The 12,276-nt window shown below is 45.6% G+C and overlaps 1 protein-coding gene across 3 annotated transcripts in view; it reads left to right on the forward strand.

The window, feature by feature from the left end:
* The first annotated feature begins 3,585 nt into the window (after window positions 1-3,585).
* PRELID3A (PRELI domain containing 3A) overlaps window positions 3,586-12,276 on the forward strand; it is a 73,637-nt gene continuing 64,946 nt past the window's right edge. For all 3 annotated transcript variants that reach the window (XM_064294748.1, XM_010586869.2, XM_023544003.2), the window contains exon 1: window positions 3,586-3,671. In XM_064294748.1, the coding sequence (XP_064150818.1) occupies window positions 3,640-3,671 (32 nt within the window). In that variant the 5' untranslated portion in view covers window positions 3,586-3,639. The remainder of the gene's footprint in view (window positions 3,672-12,276) is intronic.

Raw genomic sequence — 12,276 nt, forward strand, 5'->3', positions numbered from 1 at the left:
AGCTGAGAAGAGGCTGTCCTGATTGAAGAACTGTGACCTGAGCATTCCTGAACCTGAATTGTAACCTTTACTTCCCTAATAAACCCCGTAATTGTGAGTATTGTCTGTGAGTTCTGTGTGGCCATTGCAACAAATTTTTGAACCCAGCAGAGAAATAGAGAGTGCTGTGGGAGGGATGGTTGGTGTCGGAATTGGTAAACCGTTTGGAGGGCTGAAGGCATGTCTGACCTCTGCTTCATAGAAATCAGCCTTGGGCTGTTGATAATGATTCTCTCCCCCGCTTCTGAAGTTAGGTCAGATGCCCCAGCACACCATTTTTAGAGCAAAAAAGACAATGTTTAAAAGGCTTATTATTATTTGATATGTTCAAAGTTTTTATCTGCCTGGCTAAAGTTTGATGAGTTAATTTATGAGATTTTTAAGAATTGGGTTTCTCACTGTTAAAATAAATTTTCTTTGATTACTGCATTGAAGAGTTAATTTATTCTTTGTGTAATCTGCCTTAAAGACAAAGGTCCGGCCTCTCATTAAAAAGATTCCTGAATCAAAAACCAAGCCTCATGGCTTTTTTGGGGGGGGGAGGGGAGGGACTAAGGTTTTTTTCCTTTAAGATCTTTGGTAAAATTACTCAGGTATTTTTTCTCGGTGACCTATGATAAACTCCTGACAACTTTGAGACTTCATAGAAAGCAATTGCTAACTTGATTGAGACTTATTTCTTTTGAATCTAGCATCATCAGAGCCAATGGTTTCAACTGGGAAATCCACATTGTTTACCCATGAGTTTTTATTACTATCGAGATGTTTAGAGACTTACAAATAGTATATTCTTGATACAAACTGATTATATGGTACTACATCAAGATTATTGTGTGTTATATCTGAAAATAAGGTTAATCACTGTGTTTAGAGATATTTTTGTCTAACTTTTTAAATTTGACTTTACATTACTTTTATAGTTAATTCCCATCCAGTCTTTCACTTTTAAGTGTTATAAGCTAAAGATAGCCATTTTTGTCATCTGCAGATAAATTTTACTTTACTGATTATCACTGGACTAAATCGAAATTTCCAGAATTTTTATAAAGAAGCTGATGGGGTTTTCAGACTGCTGCTGATCCACAATTGGCATAGAATCAAAATTAACTAGATAGGACTGAACTCAGCAGAGTGTTTTGAGTGATTAAACGAATCGGAAATGACTATGATGAGACAAGTAGTTCTTCAAAACCCAGAGGCCCGGACATCCTTACTGCTGCACAGGTGCGTATTGTCAATCCTTAATCCAACATTCTAAAGGATACTTTTCACAGGTGACAGAGGCCTTTGATGAACGAAAACTAAACTCTCCAGGCCTGATATTGGAAGAGACACCAGTTAAAGGACTCATTAGAACCCTGCTGGAAGGGACCGAACCTTGCCCTCCTCATCAATCTGTGTATGGCCTAACTGGAAAATGTTAAACCGTAGAATATTTGTCACAGCTTAAAAGAGCTAACGCACTTGTTTGGACCTGCCAATCATCTGAAGACATAAAATTGAAGCTGAAACACCCACAGCAGCCAGATGCAGATGACCTCAGAAGCAGACAGCTAGTCCCAAGATCACAGAACGAGACCCCATGCAAGCTGTTGAAATTTTTGGGCTTTGCTTCATCATTATAGCTATTCTTATGTCGTCAGCTGTTGTTCACGAATTGGTCTTATGACCTGGTAAAGTCATTGTACCTTGTTTAGTATTTATTGCAGTTGAAATAGCCTTATTCTACCAACTTAGATTTATTTTTTGGTGGCTTTATTTTTTATGACTGATACTTGTGGAAACTCTCTTGGTGTGAAAAAATTACGTATTTTCCAGAAATTAAATCTTTAGATGAGACTGATTTCATGCCCTAGGCTAGCTCTCTTAGTCCTTTCCAAGGTGTTCCTCCTAATGTGGCCTTTACCTACATGAATGCCTGTCTACAGATCACAGAAGCAGAGTGTCTAAGCTATGGCGTAGTGAAGAAATCCATTTCACCGCTTGGTGCCTGGCTGCCACCTATAAGGATGAGTAGTGTCTGGGGTCTTAAAAGCTCCAAGAGCAGCCATCCGAAAGTTTCTTAACGAGGAGTCTATGCAGAAGAAAGCACTCTTACTATAATGATCAAGAATCTCTTACAGTGACTCATGATTGTAAGGGCGAGGGGAAGATGTGTAGGAATACACCAAACTGAGCCTCCTGGTTGAAACAGGATAGCTAATCCTGGCTTGAATCAAACTCCATATTGTTAGAGAGACTCCGTTTTGAATTGGACTTTAGCTTGACCAAAGCCTCTGCTGCGGCATTCCTGAGAATGTAGCCCCCGACTTCCCTAAACCTTAACGGCTCTTAGAAAATAGGGGTGAGAATGTGGTGGTTCTGGGAAGGGTTTGCTCCCAAGAGAGATCATGGTGTTGATGGTCTCTTGCTGGTCCTCCCCATTTACTATCAGTCCACACACTGTCAGACATTTACCCTTCCATCTCACCATATAAAAGGACTCACTTCTCCGGAAGAGGGAGCACTTGGTAGCTTCCTCCCTGCCCTTTGTTTCCCTAATTTGCAAATTGTATCACCCTCAATAAATCTCTTTACTTTTACATCTGACGACGAGTTACCCTTCGGAGCCCTGGTGGCACGGTAGTTAAGAGCTCAGCTGCTAACCAAAATGTCAGCAGTTTGAATCCACCAGCAGCTCCTTGGAGACCCTATGAGGTAGTTCTACTCTGCCCTACAGGGTCGCAGTGAGTAGGAATCACTGGAGGGCAATGGGAGTTACCCTTTATCTTGAGACCGTACATGACATGAGACCTACTTGTCTGGCTGTATAAAGGCTGAGATTCCTCTCTGCCTTTGCAATTTTCTGTGATGCACATCCCATTCTGGTTTAACGCTTATTCCATAACAATCTGTTTTCTTCCTCTTCTACCTTTGTGGAGAGGTTTCCATAGCTCCCCAACAGCATCGGCTCGGTTGAAAAGGGCACACTTGGACAACCTGAACCAAGAAGGCCTCGCTCCTTTTCCTCTCCCACTGCAGGCCATTCTCACACGTGGCAGCCAGGACCTCCCAGCCCAGCACCACAGCTCCCCTGACTGTCCATGTGCTGCTACACAACGCTTTTTTCCGCAGCGGGCACGTAACCCTGGGGCAGCGTTCTCTCGCGCCCCCCACCCGCCTGCGCGTCCCCGCCTCAGCCCCGCCCCCGACGCGCCCGCACGTCCTCGGCCCGCGTCCCGGCCCCAGTCCCGTCCGCCCGTCTCGGTCTTGCAGCCCATCCACCCCCCTGTAGCCCCGCCCCTGCCCCGCCCCCGCCGCGTCAGTGCCTCGGGGCCATCAGCCCAGCACTGGTTCGCATCACCGCCGCGTCCGCGCGCGCGGGACCGCAGCCCTGTCCCGGGTTCGCATCACCACCGAGGCCGCGCGCCTCGGACCGCAGCCCAGTCCCCGCTTCGCATCACCGCAACGTCCGCGCGCCCTGGACCGCAGCCCAGTCCCCGGTTCGCATATCCGCCGGGTCTGCGCTTCCCGGCCGGCAGCCCTGGCTGGCGGAGTCTGGACGGGCTGGCGGCGCCCAGGCGCGCTGTCTACGTCCAGCCTGGCGGCGGGCGGGTGGAGATGAAGATCTGGAGCTCCGAGCACGTGTTCGGGTGAGTGGCCGGGCGGTCCCCCGGCATGGGTCCGCGCTCCGAGAACCCGGAGCTGCCGGTCGTGGGGAGAGTGCGAGGACCGGCGCGTGGCCCGGCCCGGGAAGGGCTGGAGTCCAGGTGGGGGCCACCCTACGAAGCTTTCCGCGCTGCTCATTCCGGACCACAGGCCCGAGGTTTCGGGTTCTCAGCGGATCGCAGTGCGTCGGCATCTTGAAGAGAGAGACCGCGCCATCCCTTCACAGCCATTATTAGGAAGGAAACCGCAAGCCCGCTACCGCTTTTTGACCAAGCGGATGCCGTGGGGCGTCAAGGGAAGAAGACTCTGGGCCCGGCAGGGAGTCTCGGTCAGGAACGGCGGGCCGGCTCCCAGGGCTGGGCTGGGGTGCGAAGGGCGCCCGGCCTGCTGAGGACCCTGTGAACAGCTACTCCACAGCCCAGATGCCGGTGTTCGGTGGGGGTGTGTGTGGAGGGGGCAGCCTAGGCCACTCAAACAGGGAGATATTGCCCTCCCACACCTAGGGGAGGGTCTGTTTGCTCCCTTTTAGGAGAGGGTGCAGGCAAGGTGGCAGGAATGCTGTTCTAATGGCCTTAGGGATGGGAGGGAGTCTCCCTGTGGGAGAAACCCAGGGCTTCCAACCGGCTTGTTAGGGTTCGAATGCCTGCTGAGAATTTGCATTTCTAACAATTTCTCTGCTGAGAATTTGCATTTCCACCCCAAATATACTGAGTCAGAATCTACATTTTAACGAGATCTCTAGGTAATTCTTATGTATAACTTCCTGGGAACTTGTTAGAAAAGCAGATTCTCAGCAGGGGCTCCAGCTGGTCTGAACTGGTTTGAAGCTGTGAGTAAAGCTCCATAGCATCCCTTGCTATCTGCGGGGGAATTGGTTCCAGAACCCCCTCAAATACCAAAATCCACAGATACTCAAGTACCTTACACAAAATGCTATAGTATTTGCATATACTCTATGGACATTCTCACACATCCTGCTGTATATTTTAAATCGTCTCTAGGTTGCTTATAATACCTAATACAACGTAAATGCTATGTAAATAATTGTCAGTGCTTACGCTTAACACTTAGTGCTTTCTCAGTCTGCAAGCACTTTATCGTGAACCAGAGAGACCATTTTTGCCGTTGTAGCGGCAGCATTAACACTTCCACGAGTTTCAGGTTCTTTCTGCTTTATTGTGTGAATGCTCGATTCGTACTTACTCACTTTGGCAAGTGACGTGCCGCTTTTTAAAAGATCTAAGACTTATTTTCTTCTTGAGAAATAGCATTTTACACTCCCTCTTAGCCTTTGAGGGATTGTTTGAGCAGTTTGTTGCTTTTTAGGAGCCATTTTTCACAGAAACAAAGGGTGCACACAACACAAGTAGGGAATGGTTGCCAGGCGAACAGTGCTGAACGAGTGCTGGAGAGAGACTGAGGAGCTGTGAGGTGGTGGGGGCTACAGCAGACGGATATCCTCACAGCACTTCATTCTTGTGGGTTCAGCGCAGTGCTCAGTGCATGGCCAATTCAAGTTTTGTGTTTTAGAACTGTTTTTTTCCTGCTTATTTTCAATCTGTGGTTAGTTGAATCCGAGGATTGCGGAATCTGTGGATGTGGATTCAGAAGGCCGATTCTATCGCTAACTAGAAGGTGAGTGGTTCCAGCCCACCCAGAGGTGCATTTGAAGACAGGCCTGGTGATCTGCTTCTGACTGAAAGGTCACAGCCTTGAAGCTCCATGGAGTGCCATTCTACTCTGCATACATGGGGTCACTATGAGTCCTGATAGACTGGCCGTGGACTGAATGGCAACTAACAACAGCGAGGATGGGAGAGGACAGCTGACGTGGCCTTTTGCTGGGATGTTGCAGTGTAGGTGATAATAAATATTCTACGTATTTTGTGAAGAGTCCCCAGGTGCACTCTGAGCTTGAAAGTGTGAGGAAATTAGGTGCAAAGAAGGGACCCTCTGACCCTGAGTGTACTTATGGGCCTGAAAGGACTCCAAGTCAACATGAAAACTGTGAACTTTTAAAAGTGCCAACAATAGCTGCTTCTTTAGGTCACAGACGTTCGGAAATCATTCTTTACTGTATTTTAAAAGGAACAATGATTTATTTCTTGGCCCCATTTTTTTGTTGTTCCTTGCTGGTCAAGTTGATTCTGACTCATGGCAACCCCTGTGACCCCATTTAGAGAAGATCATTTTTTTTTTTTTTTTAATGCTACATGAAATGGAGTTGTTATCCTTTGGCCTTTTTATGAAAAATTATTATAAAAATTAACCAAGTGGTTTTAACATTTCTGAATTATTTTTTATGAAGTCCTTAAACTTGGTGGACTCAAATTTTGATCTTGATGTTCGTAAAATCTGCAGTCTTTCTAAACTGGGAATCCGTAAGAGAATTAAGCCCTGGTGAAAATGGTTGAAAAGACTTTTCTCAATTCTCTCAAGGCTGCACACAGCTGGTACTGTTCTAGATGTAAAGGAGAGAGGTTCAGTCATTGTGGACAGTGGATGCCTAGAGCATTAGGGCTGTGTTCTGTCGTGGAATGGTGAAGAAGGACTGCTTAGAGGTTTGTGAAATACTGGTTAACCAGCATAAGAGAATTGTCAGCTGTGAAAAGTCACTATTGATACTTTTGAAAATTTTTGCAGCTGCTAGCTGGTCCACTTGTACAAGAGTTCACTTAGGCCATGTATTTCTCAAGCTTTTCAGCCTCAGGATCTCCTTACTCTCTTAAAATATATTGGGACTGTAAAAGGGTGCTAGTAACGTCAGAATCTGTCTAACTTCAGGGAGGTTAATGTGAGTCAGGATCAGCCCGAGACTGATTCCTATGAGGTGTAGGTCAGCCGTACCTCCATCTGCAACCTTTTTACCAATTCTGATACCAGCTGTCCCTCCCACAGCACTCTCTGCTTCTCTTCCAGGCTCAATAATCCATTGCAGTGTCACATAGAACTCACAGACCATACTTATAGTTAAATGGTTTATTAAGGAAGTAACGGTACAACTCAGCATCAGGATCAGAAAGCACGTAGGCAAGGTCTAGAAGGCTCCGCCAAAGTGGAGAGCATGTCCTTCCCTTCTTCAGGGCAGGACAGCTCTCTCAGTCCTTCTCGGTCGAGCAAGCAAGGAGGCCCTTCTCTCTGCACGCACAGCCCTTTTCAACTGTACAGGCTTCCTCTTGGCCCCCTCAAGACAGGCTCCTCTCAGGCCCCTTATCACAGGCCCCCTGGACCCCTCAGTACAGACCTCTCTACCTTTGGCCTTCCTGCCGTCAGCCTCTCCACTGGCAATTGACCCAGCTCCTAACCAGTGTAGCAGCTTTGTTCAGCTCTCTTAGCTGCATTCCTAGCAGTAGGTTTCTGCCATCACCACCCACTGTGCCACAGGGTCCCTTCCAGGCCTCTCGCTGTCTTCAGTGTTACAGCCCTTGACCCATGTTACAGCTCTTTTAGGCAGGTCCTTGCCTCCTCTCTCTGCATCTCTCTTCTTCTTTCTGCTGCCTCTTGCTTCCTGTCTGAAAAACCTCTGTGGGTTTAGCTGCATATATACCTAAACTCCTTGGCAGTTTCAAGGACTGGCCTTCCCATCAGGGCCACAAGCAATCTCCCTCCCAACTGAACAGTTTCCTCTTGGTAAGGACACAGACACTTCATTTACATAGTTTGTTGTTGTCGTTAGGTGTCGTCAAGTCGGTTCCGACTCATAGTGACCCTATGCACGACAGAATGAAACACTGCCTGGTCCTGAGCCATCCTCACGATCACTGTTATGCTTGAGCTCATTGTTGCAGCCACTGTGTCAGTCCACCTCGTTGAGGGTCTTCCTCTTTTCCGCTGACCCTGTACTCTCACAAGCATGATGACCTTCTCCAAGGACTGATCCCTCCTGACAACACATCCAAAGTATGTAAGACTCAGTCTCGCTATCCTTGCTTCTAAGGGGCATTCTGGCCGCACTTCTTCCAAGACAGATTTGTTCGTTTTTTCGGCACTCCATGGTATATTCCGTATTCTTCGCCAGCACCACAATTCAAAGGCGTCAGTTCTTCTTCAGTCTTCCTTATTCATTGTCCAGCTTTCACATGCATATGATGCAGTTGAAAAATACCATGGCTTGGGTCAGGTGCACCTTAGTCTTCAAGGTGACATTTTTGCTCTTCAACACCTTGAAGAGGTCCTTTGCAGCAGATTTACCCAATGCAATGCGTCTTTTGATTTCTTGAGTGCTGCTTCCATGGCTGTTGATTGTGGATCCAAGTAAAATGAAATCCTTGACAACTTCAATCTTTTCTCCGTTTATCATGATGTTGCTCATTGGTCCAGTAGTGAGGATTTTTATTTTCTTTCTGTTGAGGTGTAATCCATACTGAAGGCTGTGGCCTTTGATCTTCATTAGTAAGTGCTTCAAGTCCTCTTCACTTTCAGCAAGCGAGGTTGTGTCATCTGCAAAATGCAGGTTGTTAATGAATCTTCCTTCAATCCTGATGCCCCGTTCTTCTTCATATAGTCCAGCTTCTCGTATTATTTGCTCAGCATACAGACTGAATAGGTATGATGAAAGAATACAACCCTGACGCATACTTTTCCTGACTTTAAACCAATCAGTATCCCCTCGTTCTGTCCAAACAAGTGCCTCTTGATCTACGTAAAGGTTCCTTATGAGCACAATTAAGTGTTCTGGAATTCCCATTCTTTACAATGTTATCCATAATTTGTTATGATCCACACAGTCAGTAAAACACAGGTAAACCTCCTTCTGGTATTCTCTGCTTTCAGCCAGGATCCATCTGACATCAGCAATGATATCCCTGGTTCCACGTCCTCTTCTGAAACCGGCCTGAATTTCTGGCAGTTCCCTGTCAATATACTGCTGCAGCTGTGTTTGAATGATCTTCAGCAAAATTTGCTTGCATGTGATATTAATGATATTGTTCTATAATTTCCATATTCCGTTGGATCACCTTTCTTGGGGATAGGCATAAATATGGATCTCTTCCAGTCAGTTGGCCAGGAAGCTGTCTTCCATATTTCTTGGGATAGAGGAGTGAGCGCCTCCAGCACTTATCTGTTTATTGAAACATCTCAATTGATATTCCATCAATTTCTGGAACCTTGTTTTTCAGCAATGCCTTCAGAGCAGCTTGGACTTCTTCCTTCAGTCCCATCGGTTCCTGATCATATGCCACCTCTTGAAATGTTTGAACATCGACTAATTCTTTTTGGTATATTGACTCAGTGTATTCCTTCTATCTTCTTTTGATGCTTCCTGCGTCCTTTAATATTTTCCCCATAGAATCCTTCACTACTGGAACTTGAGGCTTGAATTTTTCTTCAGTTCTTTCAGCTTGAGAAACACCGAGTGTATTCTTTCCTTTTGGTTTTCCATCTCCAGCTCTTTGCACATGTCATTATAGTACTTTGTCTTCTCAAGCCGCCCTCTGAAATCTGTTCAATTCTTTTACTTCATCAATTCTGCCTTTTGCTTTAGCTGCTCGAAGCTCAAGAGCAAGTTTCAGAGTCTCCTCTGACATCCATCTTGGTCTTTTCTTTCTTTCCTGTCTTTTCAGTGACCTCTTGCTTTGTTCATGTATGATGTCCTTGATGTCATTCTACAACTCGTCTGGTCGTTGGTCACTAGTGTTCAGTGCACCAGATCTTTTCTTCAGATGGTCTCTAAATTCATGGACTTGCTCTGATTTTCTTCAGTTTCAGCTTGAACTTGCATATGAGCAATTGATGGTCTGTTCCACAGTTGGCCCTGGCCTTGTTCTGACTGATAATATTGAGCTGTTCCTTTGTCTTTTTCCACAGAATTTATATAGTAGGCCATAGTAACTTCATTTGCATCACTATAGTCACTTCCTTTGCATATTGTATTGACCACTCCCTACAAAATGCTCTAAAAATTGTGTGGCAGGAGGCATATGATTTCCTCTAACGTAACAAGGAGGAAGGAGAATCAAGATCCTAAGCTCAAGGCTGATTGCTGTGGGGTGGAGGTCAAACATACCTCCTCTTCAATCTTTCTACCAATTCCGACACCAACCATCCCTCCCACAGCACTCTCTACTTCTCTGCTGGGTTCGATAATTCATTGCAGTGACCACACAGAACTCACAGACCATACTCACAGTTATAGGGCTTATTAGGGAAATAATAGGTTGCAATTCAGGATCAGGAGTGCTTAGGATATAGTTCTTTGATCAGGACAGCCTCTGCTCAGCTGCGCCTGTAGGCACACCTTTGGTCCTTGGCCTCTTGGTGCCTTGGCATGGCCTCTGCCCTGCTCGGGCAAGTGTTACAAAGCTCATTTGGCTCTGCCAATAAGTTCCCAGAGGCACCCCACTCCACCAGTAAGCCTTGGCCCACATGCACTCAGCTCTAGCTCCTTGAGTCCACAAACTTAGCTGTACCAAGTGCCGAGAGTCACCTTACTCTACCAACAAGCCTTCTGCCTGAAGGCACTTAGCTTTCTTGCTCTGTGGACTGGGAAGCCCACTGCGCCATCTCTTGTTAGTCTCCTTCCTCTGCCACGGCCATTTCTCTGCCACTGCTTCTTGCTGTCTTCAGTGTCACAGCTCTCTCTTTCTCTGTCTCCTGGATCTAGGACGTTCTCAGCACAAGGATCCCAGGTCCACAGAATGTGCTCCACTCCTGGCCCTTCTTTCTTGATGATGGTGAGCTCCTCCTTCCTGCCTCTGAGATGGCTCATTTTAAGCCTATCATGATGGCAAAACTGACCATTCCCTTCGTTTGGGTTGTATGCACCTTGTTTGCATGGTTCCGCCCCCACAAGGGTGCCATGCAGTTTATTTACATTATTAGCAAGCTAGCTAATCCCTCTGGTGGGCCACAAGCAATTCATTTGCATAGTCCCACCCAGTCATTTGGTGAGAGTTACAAAGACTATGGTTAGAAGATGCATAACAATCATATGGCAAGTGGCAGCCCAGGAGCATTCAAAAAGTATCAAACCAAATTGTTTTTCCAAAGAACCAAGGCAAAAGGCTATATAAAGGAACTCACTTCACCACCAAAAACCAAAATCAAACCCACTGCTTTCGAGTCAATTCTGACTCATAGTGACCCTATAGGACAGAGTAGAACTGCCCCATAGGGTTTCCAAGGAGTGCCTGGTGGATTCCAACTGCCAACCTCTTGGTTAGCAGCCATAGCACTTAACCACTACGCCACCATTTCACTACAGGGACCCCAAAACAGCTTTTGTTTATGTGGTGATACCCATCAGTATTTACCATATTAGAAATTAAAGTTGAGAAATTTTAAAATATTTAAGAATAATTACAAACCAGAACCTTAATGTAAATAACATTTTCATAAACTGTATTTTCCAAAACGTAGAAAATTACTAAGAGTGCATTTTTCAGTATTTTTTGCTAATTTTTATAATGTCTGGCTTAATAGAGGACAGCTTGATTTCGTATCTGTCTTTTGTGATATGTATATTGTTTTCGTTAAAGTATATGAATAAAACCCATCCTCACACAGATGTGTAGTTTGAAAAGGTAGTATTTTAAACTTTTTAAGTAATTGTCGATATTCTTTGCTACTACAACAGAACAAGTGCTGGCTTCTTAAAAATTACAAAAAAAAAAAAAAAGAACCCTGTGATGGTTGAAATTTTGTATCAACTTGGCTGAGCCATAATTCTCAGTGTTTTGGCAGTTGTATAATGTTGTGATCACTTCCCTGTTGAGATTTGATATGTGATCACCCCCCTGATGGGATCTGCTGTGAGTAGTCGATCAGTTGAGGGGGAGTTTGCCTGGGTGTATGGCCTGCATCAAGTGTGGGCAGTCATTCAGGCAGGGGTCAGGGGCTGTTGCTCGTTCTGGATCCTGCAGCTGGATCCTGTTTGTCTGACCTCTGGTTATTGGGACTTGAGCTTGCAGTTTACGTGCAATCTTGCCTGCTGATCTTGGGATTCTTCGATCCTCACAGCCTGAGAGCAAGAGCCCTGCTCTCGAGCCTGCTGATCTTGGGTTCACCAGCCCCTGTGGCTACATGAATCAGGAAAAGCCCCCTTCCTGACCTATGGACTTCAGATGTTACAGCCTCTACAACTGTGTGAGCCGTTTCCTTGATATAAATCTCTCTCTCTGTATATATATTTATATGCTTTACTGGTTTTGCTTCTCTAGAGAATCCAGCCTAAGACATTTGGTACTGATAGTGGCTCTAGAGAAACAAAATTGTAAGGATGAATTTTCTAAATTGGTTCTCAAGCCTGGGTTAATCTTAAAAGATGTCGATGACTCTCCTTCCAGTAGCAAAGAGGGCACTGTTAATCCATGTGAGGTGGCAATTCAAACATGCAAAATATCACCACCAATAGATCACGTATTGATGAAAGATGAGGTTCTGGATGATTGCATGTATGATAACCTTTCTGCAGTTGTATCATAATGAGAAATATAAGGAAGCTGCCTGGTTGATGATGCTTCCACTGGATGAACTGGTGAAAGAAAGAGATAAGCGCAGGGCTTCAGAGTCAAAGCTCAAGTGCCGCATAAACAACCTCAAAGTTTCCACTTGTGCCTTGAAAGAAAGCCTTATTTCTTGTAGTAACAG

This window comes from Loxodonta africana, chromosome 11 (assembly GCF_030014295.1).
Source record: "Loxodonta africana isolate mLoxAfr1 chromosome 11, mLoxAfr1.hap2, whole genome shotgun sequence".
Lineage (NCBI taxonomy): Eukaryota > Metazoa > Chordata > Mammalia > Proboscidea > Elephantidae > Loxodonta > Loxodonta africana.